Source organism: Pipra filicauda, unplaced genomic scaffold (genome assembly GCF_003945595.2).
Source record: "Pipra filicauda isolate LSUMZ 115617 unplaced genomic scaffold, ASM394559v2 scaffold150_size2825430_pilon, whole genome shotgun sequence".
In the NCBI taxonomy this organism is placed as follows: Eukaryota; Metazoa; Chordata; class Aves; order Passeriformes; family Pipridae; genus Pipra; species Pipra filicauda.
In genome coordinates, this window is record NW_024103996.1 from 2558330 (window position 1) to 2576764 (window position 18435).

The 18435-nt window shown below is 42.7% G+C and overlaps 1 protein-coding gene across 2 annotated transcripts in view; it reads right to left on the reverse strand.

The window, feature by feature from the left end:
* DOCK1 (dedicator of cytokinesis 1) overlaps positions 1-18435 on the reverse strand; it is a 277725-nt gene that overhangs the window by 102226 nt on the left and 157064 nt on the right. For both annotated transcript variants that reach the window (XM_039378955.1, XM_027737067.2), the window contains exon 29: positions 14521-14615. In XM_039378955.1, the coding sequence (XP_039234889.1) occupies positions 14521-14615 (95 nt within the window). The remainder of the gene's footprint in view (positions 1-14520; positions 14616-18435) is intronic.

An 18435-nucleotide genomic window follows, 5' to 3' on the forward strand; every position in this document is an offset into this window, starting at 1 on the left:
TGTTTGGCTTTGACAGCGGGTAATTATACTCTGATTTTTAAAAATGAAACCTGGTTTCTGGCTGGCAAAACAGTCCAGCAGGAAGAACATGAGACAACAATGTGGGAGGGAGAGTGGATCCTCACAAATACATGGGAGTTTCACACCTCCTTTAAAAACTCACTGACGGGAACATGCAGCTGAAATTCATCCCAGAAATGTTTCTGCTTGGATATCTTTATCAGTGAAGTGACAGAAAATCATCAATTATCTTCTCCTACATCCTTTTTTTGAGTACTCCTGTTACACCTTGCATACCTCAGGCATGACTGGGCCAGCTACAGGCAAACAAACTAAATCCATCTCATCAAACACAGAGAGGAACAAACCCAGGGATCACTGAACACCTGAGCTCTCAGAAGGAAAATCCCAGCATTAAGAAATGTCAAAAGGTGATTCTTTAAGTTTTCTGTTAATGTAGAACCCAAACCCCTGCCATGGGCAGGGACACCTTCCACAGTCCAGGTTGCTCAAGGCCTTATCCAACCTGATTTCAGCACCACCAGGGCTGGGCCATCCACAGCCCCCCTGGGCAACCAGTCCCAGGGTCTCACCACGCTCACAGTGAAAAATCTCTTCCTAATACCTGACCTAAATCTCCCCTCTTTCAACGTGTGCCCATTACTCCTTGGTCTATCAACTCCAGCTCCTGATGAAGGGTCCCTCTCCCGTCGGTCTGGATCTGGAGCGATCCCCACGCCAGGAATTGGCTGTGGCACAGGAGACACAGCCCCTGCACCAGGCAGGGCTTTAGTGCTGGCTCTGCACCAGCTGCAGACAGACAGGTGACACCTGAGCCAGCACAAAGGCTGCCAAAGGCAATTAAACTGTCAGAAAATGAACAAATGGGATCAGGGGACGCTGCTGCACCAGAGGAGCTCTGTGTGTCACAGGGAGGTGTGTCTGTCACCCGGGAGCTCTGAACTCAACTGCAGCAGTTGTCCCAGCACAGGCAGAGATGGGATCAGGGAGCAGATGCTCCATTTCAGCTCTCTCTGTAGCCACTTGCAGAGAGAGAGACTTTTCATAATCACACTGACCTGAAAAATGACAGTTTTCCCACCTTCTGGAGCAGCCATATATTTATTTATTTTTTTTGTATTTTAGTGAATTTTACTGTTTGCTGCTCTGGCAAGCAGCAAACAACTCCCACAAAGGCCAGGCTGACGCTCTCCCAAATCTCAAGGCGAGGGCTTAGGCAAGGCTTAGGAAAGCTAAACAGTCAAGCGGGGGTGGGAAAGGTCAGAGGAGGAACAGCAAAGGCATTTGCAGAGCTCAGTCCTTCCCACAGCAGGAGTGGGCTCTGGATGCAGGTTGGGAGCACAGAAAGGCTTGAAGGGAGACTGGTGCTGGTTTTAACAGAAAAAGGGGAAGCCTTTCCCACACAGGCAGGACAAACATCCAGAAAAGCTGGGAGAGCAAAGCTCCTGCCCCTGGTAGAGCAAATACAAACACATCCCTGAATACACTGACAGTAAAAATAAAAACCCTTCCCAGCTCAACAGGCATTTGCTGAATGTTTATACACAAGGAATTTAAAGAAGGAAAACATTTGCTTTTCATATCTTTCATATTATTGTTTTGAAGATCCCAAATCAAAAACACCTCGGAAGTTTAAACATCAGCCACTGAAAGAGCAGGATTTCCACAGCAGGTGCCCCAGGATGGATATTTTCTACCACCAATGATTATACGTATCCATTACCTGTATATTAAGGGTGCTCCCACTTTGGTTAATGCTCAAAAATAATGAATTTAACTTCTCACTTCAATCTGTTCATCCCAAGATCTACCAATATCTCTGTTTTATTGCCTGCTCAGCTGGAATACTAATCTGTAGGATGGAAAAGGAGAAACATCCATCAGGAATGGCTTAGCTCAACCTATGCCTGCAATGCCATTGAGGGAGAGAGAAGGTGATTTTCAGACCTCATAGTCAGTGATATAAACCCTCATACTGGTGATGGCCAATGATCTGGCACCTCTTTTCTCTCTAAATATACTTTAAACTCTTCCTGTCCTATAATCAGAGTGCACAATTTGTTACATCAGAGCATGAATAATTTCTTTCCTTTTTTAAAAAAAAACTCCACTTTTTACTATACTGGCTGTGCTTTCTCATACTTCAACTGTAAAAGCTTGTTTTCTAGAATCTGTTCATGAAATATTTCTGATCCTAAAATTTAATAACCCCAGAAAAGGCCTCACTGGCTTTCCATGCATCGAGCCTACTGCTCTCGAAAGCCAAAGTGCTGCATAATTGTCAGTCATTGAAAAGGATGGAAACCCAGAAAAGGGATGTGCTGGCAAGATAAAAACAAACAGGGCTTTAGGTATATTTTATCAAAGTTGTAGTAAATTCATAACTGTGCTGGTCACTATACTTGTGATTTATTAAAAATCAGTATATTAACAATAAAGTACTATTTTCTAATAGGTAAAAAATCTCTGTTTAGTGAAGCTGCTCCTCCTGCCATGTTCACTGGAAATCATGGAATCAGAATGATTAAGGATGGAAAAGCCCTCTAAGACCACCCTCTAAGACCACCAAGTCCAACCATTCCTCCAGCACTGCCAAGGCCACCACTAACCCATGTCCCCAAGTGCCACATCCACATGGCTTTTAAATCCCTCCAGGGATGGGGACTCCACCTCTGCCCTGGGCAGCTGTGCCAGGGCTGGACAACCCTTTCCATGAAAAAATTGTTCCTTATTTCCAATTTAAACATCACTGGCTCAGCTTGAGGCTGTTTCCCCTCATCCTGTCCCTTGTTCCCTGGGAACAGAGCCTGACTTTCCCCTCCCCTCTGGGTCCCTCCTTCTGTCAGGGAGCTGCAGAGAGGGAGAAGGTCCCCCCTGAGGTGACAAAAGACCTTCTCAACACACAGCAACCCAAGAAGCTTCCCGGCATCACAGCTGCACCCTTCCCTGTCCTTGGGCTTGCCCAGGCCAAAGGAAAGTGGCTCAAAATATCACTCCTTCCACTTTGAGGGAAGCTTGCTCACCTCACCACACTTAAATGGGAACTGGTGTTCCCAAAATTAAAACCAGCTCAGCCCAGAAGGCTCTGGGAAGTTTCTTTAGGTGTTACCCAGTTGTCATTTTTCACCAAATGCTGGTAAAATAAAGCAGATGAGATTTTTGAAAGGGCAGAGAGTAAAAGGATAGAGTTCTGTATACACTTATCAGTCCTAAAAGCATCTCCCAGGCAAAAAAAAAGAGGAAAAAACCATGAACAACCTTTAATAATTCTTAAATCTGATAACCTGATGTGTTCTTTACATCTAGAGCTACCCAGCCACCTTCACTGCTTCAGCAGGTGAAGGTTAAACTTCTCCAGGAGCCTGATAAATTTTTCTGTCCCTCATCCCTCAGGTTTAAAGCCTCCTGACTTCTCATACCCTCAATGATAAAAGTCCTTCTTCCATTTCTTCCCTGATGGCTCTTGAGATTGGTACAGCACAAGGGACAATATTGGAGCTTTTATTATTTCCCAATATTCTTTTACTCCTGTATCAAAAGGTGATTGATGGAAGGCAGTCAGAAGGAATAACCTGGGAATGTTACAGACACTGATCTGACCAGGGAAAGTAAATCAAGAGGAATCAACACACTTCAGTACTTCCTGCACTGTTTGCTGATACACAAGGAGAGGAGCATGGATTCAACTCTATTTTCCTTTGCAATGTTACAACCTTCTCCAAGAATAATCCTAGAATGGTTTGGGTCGGAAGGGACATTAAAGCTCATCTCATTCCACTAGCCCAGGTTGCTCCAAGCCCCGTCCAACCTGCCCTTGGACACTTCCAGGGATGGGGCAGCCACAGCTTCTCTGGGCAACCTGGGCCAGGGCCTCTCCACCCTCACACCCAACAATTCCTTCCCAATATCCCATCTAACCCTGCCCTCTGGCAGTGGGAATACATTCCCCCTTGTCCTGTCCCTCCATCCCTTCTCCAAAGTCCCTCTCCAGCTCTCCTGGAGTCTCTTTATGCACTGGAAGGGCTCTGAGGTCTCCCTGGAGCCTTTTCTTCTCCAGGTGAACCCCCCCAGCTCTCCCAGCCTGGCTCCAGAGCAGAGGGCTTGGATTCTCCCTTGTTTCTTTGGAAGAAGAAAAGAGGCATGAATTTCTGTTGTTCTAATACTTATTTAAAGAAAACTGCAGAATTACAGTGCAGAGCAAATTCTTTTACTGGAAAAATAAATAAAATTCTTTTTAAAATATGACTGATCAGCCAAAGGGCCATTTTCTCTCCTGAAAATAATGAAGTCACTAATTGATGGTCAAAACCATAGAATTTACAGTCCAAAGGTAACTACAGAAATCTGCATTAAAGAGGAACAGCCAAGAAAGGCACTTAAGCCTGAAATTCCATTTATAATATCCAAACAACCATTTTTTGTTCCTTCTAAAGACTGAAATATTGAGGGGCTTTTTACAATACTGGAGGAGGAAAAGATTAATAAAACTCAAGTGTGAAAAAGCAGCACATATTTCACTCACCAGGTATTTTTAAACGTGCAATAGCATTAACTTAACTGAGACTGACGTGGAAAAATAATGATTTTAAGTGAAAATTGCTTCACCTTCCCTGGTAAAAACAGACATTAAAAATAGACATCACATGACTTTAACTTTTACTGTTGGTAAAAATGGAGTCCTGCTCACATGCTTTGGGATTTAACACCTTCAGCTTGATTTAATTACCTACTTCATGCCGTTGCTTTTATAAGAAATGGGGATTCACACATTTGTGTTCTCGACACACATTCTGTGCTAAAAAGGAGCAGCAGTTTCATATTTGGAAGTGTGACGTGGACACCCCTCATGGGGGTGTTTAAATGTGCAGAGTGGATGGAGCACAGGCTGTCAGGGCACCAGAATTCCCAGTAATACTGGAAGAGCACATCCAGGTGGGTTTAGGTGCCAACGTTGTTTTTCCCCACAGCCACAGAATCATGGAATTGTTTAGGTTGGAAAACCCCTCTAAGGTCAAGGCCAACTGTTAACCCAGCACTAAACCATGTCCCCAAGTGCCACCAGGATGTTCTCTGGATTCTCACCATCATCATTTTCTCAGTCTTGTTTATTTGTCACATTTACAACTGATAATTCTTCCCTGTGGGTTCCTAGATACCAAATCCAGGTGGTCCCAAGAAATGTGGTGCTGCAGGGAGAGAGTGATCTGGCACCAAAACTTAATGAAAAGAGCCAGGCAAAGCAGAATAAAGCTGGAAGGAACATGGCCCCAAAGGTTCCAGGAAATGAGAAAGCAAATACTCAGATGCAGCTTCATCCCAAACACCCACACTGGGACAATAATGGGAATTCAAACATTCAGGATCTCATCTTACAGAGAGCTAAACTTGGAGTATGTACACACCAGGAAACTCTGAGTATCTACACACCAGGGTCTTTGGGGTGGCTTCAGACAGCAACAGCAAAAAAAACCATTAGAATTAAAAAATCAAATTTAAAATTTAAAATTACGGTTCTTTCAGCTGTAATCAGAAAATTTCAAGAAAATTTTAAATTATAGGAAATCTTATGCTAAAGAATTTATCTGAGGAAATGTAATCTGCCAAGGGTTTCTTCTACTCCTGAAATAATTAGAGCACAAACCAGACAAACAAAAATATGTAACGACATCTTATTATCCATCATTTAGTGCAGAATATATTGAATTCTTCTTGAACTGCATCATTTGACAACCAAAAAATAGCATAAAACTCGAACTGATAAATATATTAGCTGGTATGATGCTCATGAGTACAGTCATCCCAAAGTACCTTGATGTCAACCCAGGTTTAGATTCCAGAAGGGAAAATAATATCAGAATCATTCTGTTCCATTTGAAATTAATTTGGCAATGCTGCTTCAGCTCTCAATTAGACTCTCAACAGAGAATTACCATGACACACAGTCTAATAACCTCTTACAGCTTTCTTTCCAAACAATGTATTAAACCCAGGAGCTCTTAACGCTCAACATACACAAGCTGGGAAAAAATAGGGCAAGGATCCAAAATAATGAGTTGGTTTTGTAAGTGTATTGTTAAAAACAAAAGAAACCAGACATTCACAGCATCCTGTGGAAGATGGTTCCAGAAACAGAAGAAGAAAAAGCCATTTTCAATATTATCTTATTGTACCAGTCGATCCAAGCTGCCTCTTTCACTCTGTGCAGCTCCTGTGCCCTATTTTTCTCTAAAATTATGCCATTTCTGAGCCACTTTGGGAAATGACAGACCTCTCAACTGCTCATTAAATGTTTGCAACAGATATTTAAGAGCTGGTAAAATACACCAAGGAAGACCAGCAGGACAAACTGGAGTTTGGTAGGAGGAGTCACTCCTACCAGTGATTCCCCTGTGGATAATCCTGTATGGAAAACCTGCAGCAGTAACATGGGATGTCCCCAGCACCCAATAATTCTAAATGACAGTGACAGGATGACAGGGAACAGCCTCAAGTTGTGCCAGGGGACTGAATATTAGGAAAAATTTCTTCATGGGGAGGGTTGTCAATCCCTGGCACAGCTGCCCAGGGCAGTGGTGGAATCACCATCCCTGGAAGTGTTCAAAAACCACACGGATGTGGCACTTGAGGACATGGTTTCGTGGTGAACATGGTGGTGGTGCTGGGTTGATGTTGGACTCAGTGATCTTAGAGGTCTTTTTCAACCTTAACAATTCCATGGTTCTGTGATAAATCCATATATTTCTCTGCATTCTCAAGGTTTCTAAGGCACATGTAGCATTCAAAAGGTCTTGAAGGGATAAATTTACCACCACTGCAAGGAGGACAACCACTCCATGACCAGGAATATTACCGTGCCTAACCCTCAGGACTGCCTTGCTACGTAAAACTTGGCAAGGTGCCAAAATAAAAGAAAAAAAATCTCAAAAAACCTCCAAGTTCACTTCTTTCCCCCTTGAACTCAAGAACAGCAGCACCTGGGATTGTTTTATTTATCCCTTTGTGTTTCTTTCTGGTGCAGGAAGAGGTGTTCCCTAACACACAATCCCTTTCAAGTCACTGTAATTTTCTTGTGGCAAATCAAAGGCTGAGGTGTCAGGGAGTATATCAGGAATATTCTGAGAAGATGTTAAGTGCTCCTAAGCAATGAAGGTGGTATTTCTGAAGCAAAACTAAAGCACCCTCTCCCTTTGTGCTTAGGATGAAATACACCTGCAACAGCCTTCACCTGGTTTGATGGAGCTGCCCTGGCACCAAGATCTACATTCTCAGGAGGACAGCAAAGCCCATCCCTGCTTTAGGGACAGAAAAATAGGTTTGGCAAGGGAAGCAGGAAATTAAAATCCAGAACAAGCAGTGTCACAGTGGGTGTTTGATACCGTCACCAGCCCAAGCCCACCCTGCTGCAGGACATCTGCCCAAAAACCAGCATGTCTGCAAACCCATGAAACCCCTAATGAAGGTGATATAATTACCATCAACATGGCAACTATTTTAGCACTGGAAATGGTTATTTCAATTCTAGACCCCAGAAGGGATTAACCGTGACACAGAAGATGGGAGGAGTGCTCAGAGAAGCAGTAGATGTTTTGGGGGGGCTGGGAGGGACTGTGACATCTCACAGACACATCCCCAGTGTGGGCAGCTTCACTGGCTGCTACTCAGAACTCTAAAATGGTTTGGGTTGGAAAAGATCCTAAAAATCATTTCATCCCACTCCCCTGCCATGGGCAGGGACACCTTCCACTAGCCCAGGTTGCTCCAAGCTCCATCCAACCTGGCCTTGGACACTTCCAGGGATGGGGCAGCCACAGCTTCTCTGGGCAACCTGTGCCAGGGCCTCACCACCCTCACAGGGAAGAATTCCTTCCCAATATCCCATCTAACCCTGTCCTCCTTCAGCTTAAGGCCATGACTTCTCCAGCAAAAGTCATCACAGATTACAGAAACAAAGGAGAAAAACAGATCATTAAATCCAATGAGCTGCCAACCCCCCAAATGTTCATCAATTCTCACAACCACAACACTGATGTATGTTATCAATATATAGTAACAACCACATCTGTACCAGGGACAACATTTCTAATTCTCTGGGATGGGATAAATCAACCTGTTGCAGAGGATGCTTCCCTTCCTCCTGCTATGGAAACCATCAAGGGGAAAGAAGAATATTCCTTCAAGGAATCGAGGCCTTTTGAGTAAGAAAAATTCCCCTGTTCTTTTAAACACAGTCAAGTACATTCATTTTACTCCCAGGTCCAGTTAATTTGACAGGTACAATGCTAAAGCAAAAATCCTGCAAGGTCTGTCTTGAAAAGGTCAGTACATTATGCAACCAGGTTTTATGGACAGCAAAAAAAAAAAACCTCCACGTACAGAAATTTTATATGGTTTTATCAATGTGCATTTGTGTCTTTTATTTACAGGTGAAAAGCAAACTTCGAGAAACAGGAGTTAATTCTAAAAGCTGGTTCCTAAGGAAGTTCCATGCTTTGAAAATTGTTATCCTCAATTTTTACATGGTAAATAGGGGGAGGTTTTTCTATACAGAGAAATATTCAGCACTAAGGGAAAAGAAAATTGCTCCCATTCAAAGTCTTGTTGCATTCCAGCCTGGACTAAAATTATTTTGCTGTTCAAGCTGCATGTCTGGACTCTTAAACTTTCTAAGTAAGCACAGTCCTGTAGGAAATGCATTAATAGTCAGGAAAAGTAATACCAATTCCTTCTACTCCTTCTACTTTTCATACTGTTCAGACTCTTCTTGAAACAATAATTCCTTTGTCCTCCTAAACTATAACTGCATTTCAAACACTTTCTTTGTTCCTATTTCAATTTAGAAATGTAAAGCAGTGACCACATTCCATAAAAAACAAAAATTGAGGAAATATTTTAAAGATCAGTGCCCCAGATATAAGTTCAGACTTTCAAGTCACATCTACTAATCATGGAATAGAGTTGTTAAAGTTGGAAAAGACCTCCAAGATCATCAAGTCTAACCATCAACCCACTGTGTTCATCATTAAACCATGTCCTCAAGTGCCACATCCACATGTTTTTGGAGCACTTCCAGGAATGGTGACTCCACCACTGCCCTGAACAGCCTGTTCCACCCTTTCCATGAAGAAATATTCCCTAATGTCCAACCTAGACCTCTCCTGGAGTAAACTGAAGCCATTAATAATGTCTTTGAACAAGGAATTAACACAGGCTTGAACCCATGCAGTGGTTTGGAAAACAAAACAATTAAAGATTTTTTTCTGCTTCTTCCACCCCATCCCCACACATCTAACATTACTTGATAAACCGTGGCACTCTGTGTGTCCTTGCTTTCCTTGCAGTTTTCAATCCAGAATCTTTATCATCTTCCTGGTCTCTTTTTCCCTGTTATGAAAACTACACCTCATCCATCAGGAGCTTGGGATGGATTTTTAAACAAGGGCTTCTGCACTTGCACTTATTTGATGAATGCAACTTGACTGGTCAATTATGTAAGTGCAAAGAGCCCATTTTCATACATTTATTAAAACCATCAGTGGGTTTGGTTTTGTTTCTTTTTCAATAAGCCTGTATAAAACCCAGCAGAATATTGCAATTAAACCGAATTTCCATAATCTAAACCCCAATTTTATTTTGGCTTTGGGTTACTTGTCAGGAAGAATAACTCCCAGGCTGCTGAAGCCTGGACTAGATTTTAAGGCTCCGAGTTACGCAAAACTTGCCCCAGTTGCTGCAGCATGTCAGTGTTTGCCCACTATTGATGGATGGTCACAGCCATCACTGGAGTTAATTCTGAGAGCACAGGATAGATCTGACAGGTACTGCTATGACAACCAGGGAGCAGAACAGCCCACATTTCCCTGGAAGCTCCAAAAATAAACACTCCGGAACAGTAAAAAGGTACATGTTTATCTGGCGTTCTCTCCCTCATCCTGCATCCTCCTCTTTGCAAGATGTTTTTTGGTTTTCACACAGAAAATTCATGAAGTTTCTGGCTGGGGTAGAGTTAATTTTCTTCCCGGTAGCTGGTGTGGAGCTGTGGTTTGGATTTGTGCAGGGAACAGGGTGGACAACACAGGGATGTTTCTGTTATGGCTGAGCAGGGCTTGCACAGAGACAAGGCCTTTCCTTCTCCTCAGCCCACCAGGGAGAGGCTGGGGGTGCACAAGGGGTTGGGAAGGGACACAGCAGGACAGCTGATCCCAACTGATCATGTGGCATCATACTCAGCACATGGAATTGGGTGGGATGTTGGAGGGGGTGGCTGCTCAAGGCCTGGCTGGGAATCAGTCAGTTGGTGATGAGCAACTGTTTTCATTTGCTGTTCTCTTTGCTATTTTCATTTAAATTACATTCGTTGTTACTGTGATTATTATTATACATTATTGCATTTTATTTCAACTAATAAATGGAGGGAGGAGAGCGAATGGCTTCCCACTGCCAGAGGGCAGGGATAGATGGGATACTGGGAAGGAATTGTTGGCTGTGGGGGTGGTGAGGCCCTGGCACAGGTTGCCCAGAGAAGCTGTGGCTGCCCCTGGATCCCTGGAAGTGTCTAAGGCCAGGTTGGATGGGGCTTGAAGCAACCTGGGCTAGTGGAAGGTGTCCCTGCCCATGGCAGGGGGTGGAACTGGATGAGCTTTAAGGTCCCTTCCAACCCAAACCATTCTGGGATTCTGTGCTCTTATCTCAAACCTTCTCACTTTTAACCTTTCAATTCTCTTCCCCTTCTCCTGCTGGGGCTAAGGAGTGACTGGTTATTGGTATTTTAGTTGCCATCTGGGACTAAACCACAGCAACCAAGTTTCCAGGAGGAAACAAACCTGCAAACCAGCCCCCTGCAAAGCCAATATTGCACTGGTGGGAAGCAGGGAATGCCCACTACATTCCCTCCCCAGGGTCAGATATATTTCCTCTGGAAGAAAAATTAGTAGGCACAAGAAACCTCATTTTCACTGAGAAGCATCTCATTCCTTTTTCTCCAACTTCAAAAGGCAAAACAAACAGGTATTTTATGTAAATGTGGACATTAGAAACAAAAAATAGAACAGAAAACATCAAATTCCTTTTTCATAGGCAACTCAGCTTCCAGTGGAACAGCTGCAGATGAAAGTAGTAGCTACAAATTAATATATCATAAGGTCTACCAAAGGAACTGATTGTCTCAAATGCCAAAAGTAAGACCAAAGACTAAATTATTTTCATTTACGAAAGCGTAGAGAGGAATTGCTTTCATGTTGTGAGTTATGTGTTTAGGTGGAACCTAAGTTGGGCCTGTCAGCTTCTGACAAAAGTTAAAAACAATTCCTAAAACATTTCAGAAACATGATTTAGAAGGGGGAAAGGTAAACAATACAAAGTCTCTGCCTTTTGCTTTAACTCCTTTTACATTTAAAACTCCTCGGGTGTGTTCTCCTGCAGGAAGTGCCTGGAATGAAGAATCTGCCTCCAGACTGGTGACACCAAAACCTTGGACTCTTAATCAATGAATTGCTTTGCTAAAGTGATAAATGTTGGTTAAATTAAATTAGAGAATAATCAGTAAATATTTTACCAAAAAAGGAACAATTACCTCATTGGATATGAGGATTTTTTTGTGTTCATTCCAGCATGAAATATATAATATACGTACTTATATATATATTTATCCCACTAGTGAAGTTCAAAAAATTGTAATACTAAATTTTTAACTAAACCTATATTTGCAAATATTCTCTGTATTCCAGTTGTTCTCACACATTTCTCCATTTCCCCTCTTCCCCCATAGCTACAACTTCATCTCAGCCAGAATATTTGAATCCACTGCTTAATCCACTGTATTTCAATCTGGAAGGAAACCACTGCACGGAGAGGAGCTGCCTGAGCTCTCTCTGCCACGAAGGTGATGAGATACCTCCTAAGAGCCTGATCTCTCTAAGAGGGGGCTCTCTTCCAGCTATTTTTATTTTTTTCCTGTGGTTTCACACTAATAGATAAATTCCATACAGGGACATCAATGAAATTGTGGATATAGTTAAAATTTAGCTCACTTTCTTTGGCTCATGGCACAGAAATACTTGACCTGCAGGACATGATTCCAAGAACGACCCAAAACTGCACATTCTAAGTTATTTCTATTGAGAAGATGTTGTGGCTTTAAAAGGCAGAATTTGTTCTTAAATTTTGTCTCCTTTTCTTCAATAAAAGTTTATAGGGGTGAAAATAAACAGAGCAGATGGACAAAGAGAGGTATTTTACAGTGCAGCTTTCTGGTTTTGGAAACCACATTAACTTCAACAGGAAAAATGAAAAGCACGGAAATCAATTCAGGAGCATTTCCAACCGAGCTGGTGCAATGAAAATGAACGAGGGAATTAGGGATGAACAACCCCCTTCAGCACTTCTGCAGATATTCATCAGCAACACAGAGACTTGAGAAAGTTTTTAACTTTAAATACTACTTAGATATTCTACGGGCACTGAGGTTAGTCAGGAAGAATCTAAGATCTTAACAACACATCCCATCTCTGCTTCTTCAGGACTTGATGTTCAGTGTGGGATAAAGAGAAGCCTATTTTTAAGGATCAAAAGTCCAAGTCCCAGCCCTGACTGTGGATCTCTGCACCACACTTTGTACTGCTCCAAATTTTCAGAGCGAGGAACTGTCTGGGGAAAGGTGCCCTTTGTGCTTCAAGGAAAAACCGATGGTGAGGGAGAGGCTCTTTTTGCCCCTTTGCTCTTTCATTTGTATGACCATAATTTCACAGTTTAAAATAAAAATCAAGGTCAAACTCCCACCCAAATGAACACTGAGAGGTCATCTGGCAATAGTGTGAAGATAATGCAATCACAGAGTGGTTTGGGCTGGAAGGGACCTTAAAGCTCAACCAGCCCCACCCCCTGCCATGGGCAGGGATACCTTCCACTAGCCCAGGTTGCTCCAAGCCTTGGACACTTCCAGGGATCCAGGGGCAGCCACAGCTTCTCTGGGCAACCTGTGCCAGGGCATCACCACCCTCACAGTCAACAATTCCTTCCCAATACCCCATCTAACCCTGCCCTCCAGCACCGGGAAGCCATTCCCTCTTGTCCTGTCACTCCAGGCCCTTTTCCCAAGTCCCTTTCCAGTCTCTTGGAGCCCCTTTAGGTACTGAAAGGGGCTCTCAGGTCTCCCTGGGGCTTTCTCTGCCCCAGGTGAACCCCCCCAGCCTGGCTTGAGAGCAGAGGGGCTCCAGCCCTTGGAGCATCTCCGTGGCCTCCTCTGGACTCGCTCCAGCAGCTCCACATCCTTCCTGTACTGGGGACCCCAGAGCTGGTTAATTTAAGGAATCCTCTTTGCAATATTGTTCCTACCCCTGTAATTGCCACATGTCTGCTTATTTATGCCAGTCAAGGTATTAAGAGAGTCAAAACACAGACCTTCCCAACCCTATTTCAATCTCCCACAGAATCCCCCCGAGCCCAGAGGAGTTCTCCTGTTCCAAAGGACACAGGTAACACATGCTGTGAGGGTTTCCCAAGCACCTGCAACAAGGCTCCTGAGACAGTTGGAGAAGCAAAATCACTTTGGAAATTCCAAAAAAACAAAGAAACCCAAGGGACTTTAGATGTTCCTCATGAGCTGCTCTCCAAGGGCTCCCGATTTCAAACACCAGGTGCTTCCCAAGCTGTGGCCACACACGAGGGAGAATCCCAAACCAGTGAGACGACCCCAAAATACGGCTCAATCCCCTGCGTCGTATTTATTCAGAATGAATTTTAGGAGGCGGTTAAGGAGACCTCAGAAACCAAGATTAAAGTTATGGCGCATTTTTACAACTGTGGTTCAGGATTTTATAGAAGTAAACGCTGACAACTTTATAGCCGTGGTCGCTACCAGTGAACGCAGCCGAGATTTCTCCAGGCAACTAGTAAATATAATGTTTTTGCCTTATACTTTCATCTCAGTACACATAAAAGCATTTGACACACTTAATAAAACGTCACCAGCATAAAACACTGCACAAAGGAATGCTAAATAATGACACAGCTGCAATTATGGAGGAAAAAAAACAAGCATTAGAAACATTTGTAGCCTTTCTCTGCGTTACTGTGATGGTGGAATCTGGGTTTAAAATGTCCTTTTTTGTTAACACCACTGAAAATATTCCTGAGCATACAACTCCATACAGTAACTAGTTTTGAGGTCATGTGGAAAACATATCATTTATCCTGAGAAGACTAAATTTAATTGTTATAAGGTATGTATAGAACCTTTACTGCACCTGCTGTTGGCTCCAAAATCTGGGATCTCAGGCTGATGCCACCCTTAATTTGGGGACCCCTAAAACAGGTCACTAAAACACTGCTCAGCCACCTCCAAAGCCAGTTCTTAAATAATTCTTTGCATCAGAGAAGGAGAAAAGCCCAGCCCAGGCTGGCTGCAGCTTTGTGTTTTACTGTTTCCAAGCAACCCTGTGGTTTCGGCTCCAACACAAACCCAACCAGCCCAGAAATCCAGGGAGCCTTTCCCTCCGTACTCACTTATTCTGCATCATGTTCATTATCACCCAGTCGAAGGGATAGACATTCTTCCCGATGAGATTCTTGAACATGATGAATGTTTCCATCAGAAAATCCTAAAAGGAGAGAAAATATTTGGAGAAGGCTGTTCTGCTGGATCACAGAAATCCACGGGATGGTGGCAGTTATTAATGACCACACTCCAAAGGTGTCCTCGTGTTCTGCTCCATAAAAAAGCCATTATTCATATAAAACACATCTAAATCCTACTAAAGCATATTTATACATCATGTCCATAAATCCTACAATAATTCCAGTTAAACTTGTCAGAAGTTATAACAACTTTAATCCCACATTGTAACAGCCCATGGGATGACTCAGGACCTACCACTGGTTCACCAGTTATCCCAAAGGGAGTAACATCTGGGAAAAAATAATTTTATATATATCCATATATACATATACACACATTATATTTTTATATTTTTGATATAGAATAATTATTTTCTATACTATGAAGTCTCACAGTCCCTTTGTGGGCAGCCTGTATTGTGACACACATGTTGTGACACATGCCTGGGGTCTCTTAGAAAGCTGTTAAAAGCACACTGGGACATGGAAAGAGAAGGAAAAAAAAAAGCTAAATATTCATTAAAATCTTATCATTACGCTGAAAATACTCCCTGGAGTCAGTTGATGAGTTTTCCCTCCCTTTGTGAGGGACTTCCTCCTGAAATCAAGATTATTTATTTATTAAAATAAATACATGTTCTAGCTCAAAATGGGATCCTTAGGTGTGGTGGTGCCCATCACCCTGACATGGGGTAGAGCACAGCAATGGTTTGGCCATCCCAAAACTGGGAGAGACTCTCCCTAAAGGCAGCAACAGTAATTCCTTCTGCAAGTGACAACCTGTCCCAGAACAAAAGTTAATTTAGCAGCATAAAGCAATTTATTCCTACACAGCTATAAACAAACACTTCTTTGGACCAGAAACCTCATGTACTTTACAATGTAAATCATCTCCTACAATTTGGGAATCTGTAATTGCTATCTGACAATTGGAGCAATATCAAATGCTGGGAGAGAGATAAAGGGGAAAAAAGAACTTAATGCAGAAAGTCCTTGATCCACTTCACACAGAGATAAAAATGAACTTTTATTCCAAGGTTAGAATATTTTCCCTTTGATTCAGTTTCTCAGCAATGGTATTTATCTCGTCTATCTTTAAAATGTCAAATGCCTACAAAAAAACCCCCAAAATGTTACATTCTCTGGACTTTTAACTAAGACTGCTTTTTATGTAACCTTTTCAGTGAGAAACAAATCTGAAGTTGCTGCTCTCATCAGTCTTTCTCCATGTGTGAGAGATGGTATCTTCGTCACATTTTATCTCCGGTTTGCTGTTCTGTTAAAATGCCTTTCCTGGCTCAGAGATCCCCAGTCAGAGGGATGCAGGGAGCTGCAGAGATCCTGAGGACACAACACTGGGATCACAAATCACTGAATCATAGAATGGTTGGGTTGGAAGGGACCTTAAAGACCATCTGGTTCCCCCCCCCGTCATGGGCAGGGACACCTTCCACTAGCCCAGGTTGCTCCAAGCCCCTCCAACCTGGCCTGGGACACTTCCAGGGATCCAGGGGCGCCACAGCTTCTCTGGGCAACCTGGGCCAGGGCCTCACCACCCTCACAGGGAGGAATTTCTTCCCAATATCCAAACTAAACCTACTCTCTTTCAGTTTAAGGCCATTCCCCCTTGTCCTGTCACTCCATTCCTCCCGAACATTCTCTCTCCATCTCTTCTTTCATGAAGCAACACGAACTTCCAGGGTCCTGGGCTCTGCCACATGCACAGCACGAGGGCTGCTTTGGGATGTTCTGCATCCCAGCTCCTGCTACCCAATTAATCATAAAATCAAAGAATCATTAAGCTTGGGAAAGACCCCCAAGATCATCAGGTCCAACCTTTGACCAAACACCAATGTGCCCACTAAGCCACATCATGATGTTTTGGAACTGCTCGTGATCCAAGAGGTGTCACCACTGTATAAAGCCAAACTCAGGCCAGATGCTCTCCAGGAGCTCAGTAAAATCTGCCTTCATGTAAGAGATCCACCTGCAGATTTTACTGCTCACTTTTCATGTATTTTGGTGGAGGAATTACACTGCTGATGATTGGGGCTCGTTCCTGACCCTGGAGGTTCTGCCACGTCTGATCTGACCTATTTTGCTGATTCAGCTCTACATTTTAATCTACTGATATTTACATTTTAATAACCCCATGTTCACTCAGGTACTTTAAATAATGCTCTCTAACAACTGAGCTAATTATTGATCAAATACAAAGCTCCTCATGCTCACCTGTGGTTTATGTATTCAGAACATTGCTCTCTTTGCCATTTTATCGTTCTTATAGGAAAGCAAATGGCTTGGATGAATTAACCTCATGTTATTAGCAAAACCCAGGGCTTTTCTGGGGGGTGGGAGTGGACAGGGAAACTCCCAGGGCATGCTGGGTTGCTGTAGAATCTACTTTTTTCAGTATATCTGGAAGCAGAACAAATTCTTCTGAACATAAAAAAATTATAAAAGCCTGTATTAAAGGAGCAAGGGCTGCAACTCCTGGTCTCTCTCCAACTACAAATACAAATCATATTTAATATCCCAAGGAAGCTTAATCCAGAATAGGTAAGAACCCTTCCCAATTCCCATCCACTGAGTAAGCTCAGCCTGAGATATTCCAGGCAAAACATCAACATACTTTTTTGTCAACTAATACCACATATGTCTCAAATAAAAATAATTTTTATCAAGTAAGAAGGGGAGAGAAATCAATTAGTCCCAGAAATAACCTCACTGATCTTGGTTGACGTTTCCTCTCAGGATAACAACAGAATCACAGGTTTGGATTTCACAGAATCACAGAATTACAGCCCAGTTTGGGTTGGAAGGGACCTTAAAGTTGGAAATTCCTCTTTGAACGGACATATCTTAATAAATCTAAACACTATATTCTGCAGAGGAATAAAAAACTGGTTTTATTGCATTCTGCCTCACACTTTAGAAGGCTCTTGAGGCCAAATATGACCATTATAATAATCTAAACCTGACACCACCATCACACAGCCCATAAAGTTTCCTCCAGCAGTTCCATCTCCTGGCTGAGCAAGAGCACAGAAAGATTTAAGGGTCTCCCATGGCAAAGGAGCAACCACAGCTTCACTTTTCTTGTCATTCTTTTCAAGAAAAACCTATTAATTTCTGTTTGGCTTAATCTAATTTCAGTCCTAAATCACTGCTTTGTGATTCAACCGAATACTCTGGAATAGGAGGTGCAATTATCACCTCCATGTCCAGGGATGCTGAGACTAAATGAAAAGACTTGTGGATTTAAACTCTAATGGGTGAGTCAAATGACAGCAGCTCACAAAAAACTGCTGGATTAAAGAAATGGAAAGCCCAAGAAATGTCAAATGAAGAGGCAGGGAAAGGTGTTTTTCCCATCCAAACCATCCAGTCCAGTTCAGCAACATCCCACCACTGAGGAGAGAAGAAAACAGGAGGTCCAAGAGAGGAACATGGACTGAGAATAGTAAAGGAGGTGACAGAGCTTCAACTCTGATGGGGAAACAGAAACCAGTGACCAAGAGGTGGCTTTCACACTAACAGTGAAATCTCATCTACGAGGAAATACTTCCGAGAACAGAAATTCCTGGGGTTGGCTCTCACTGAAAAGGTTGTGTCAGCTTTTCTCTTCAACACAGAAACTGGGTTGTATCATCTTTTTGTTCTCACTGATGACTCAATCAGTTTTATTTGTGCTTTAAAAAAAGGAAAGAAAATTCAGTTTACTCACTGAAGTTTCCTTTTTTTACAGCATTACCAATGTTCTGCCATTATACCTGCACATCTTCTTTTATTATACTTAAAGCC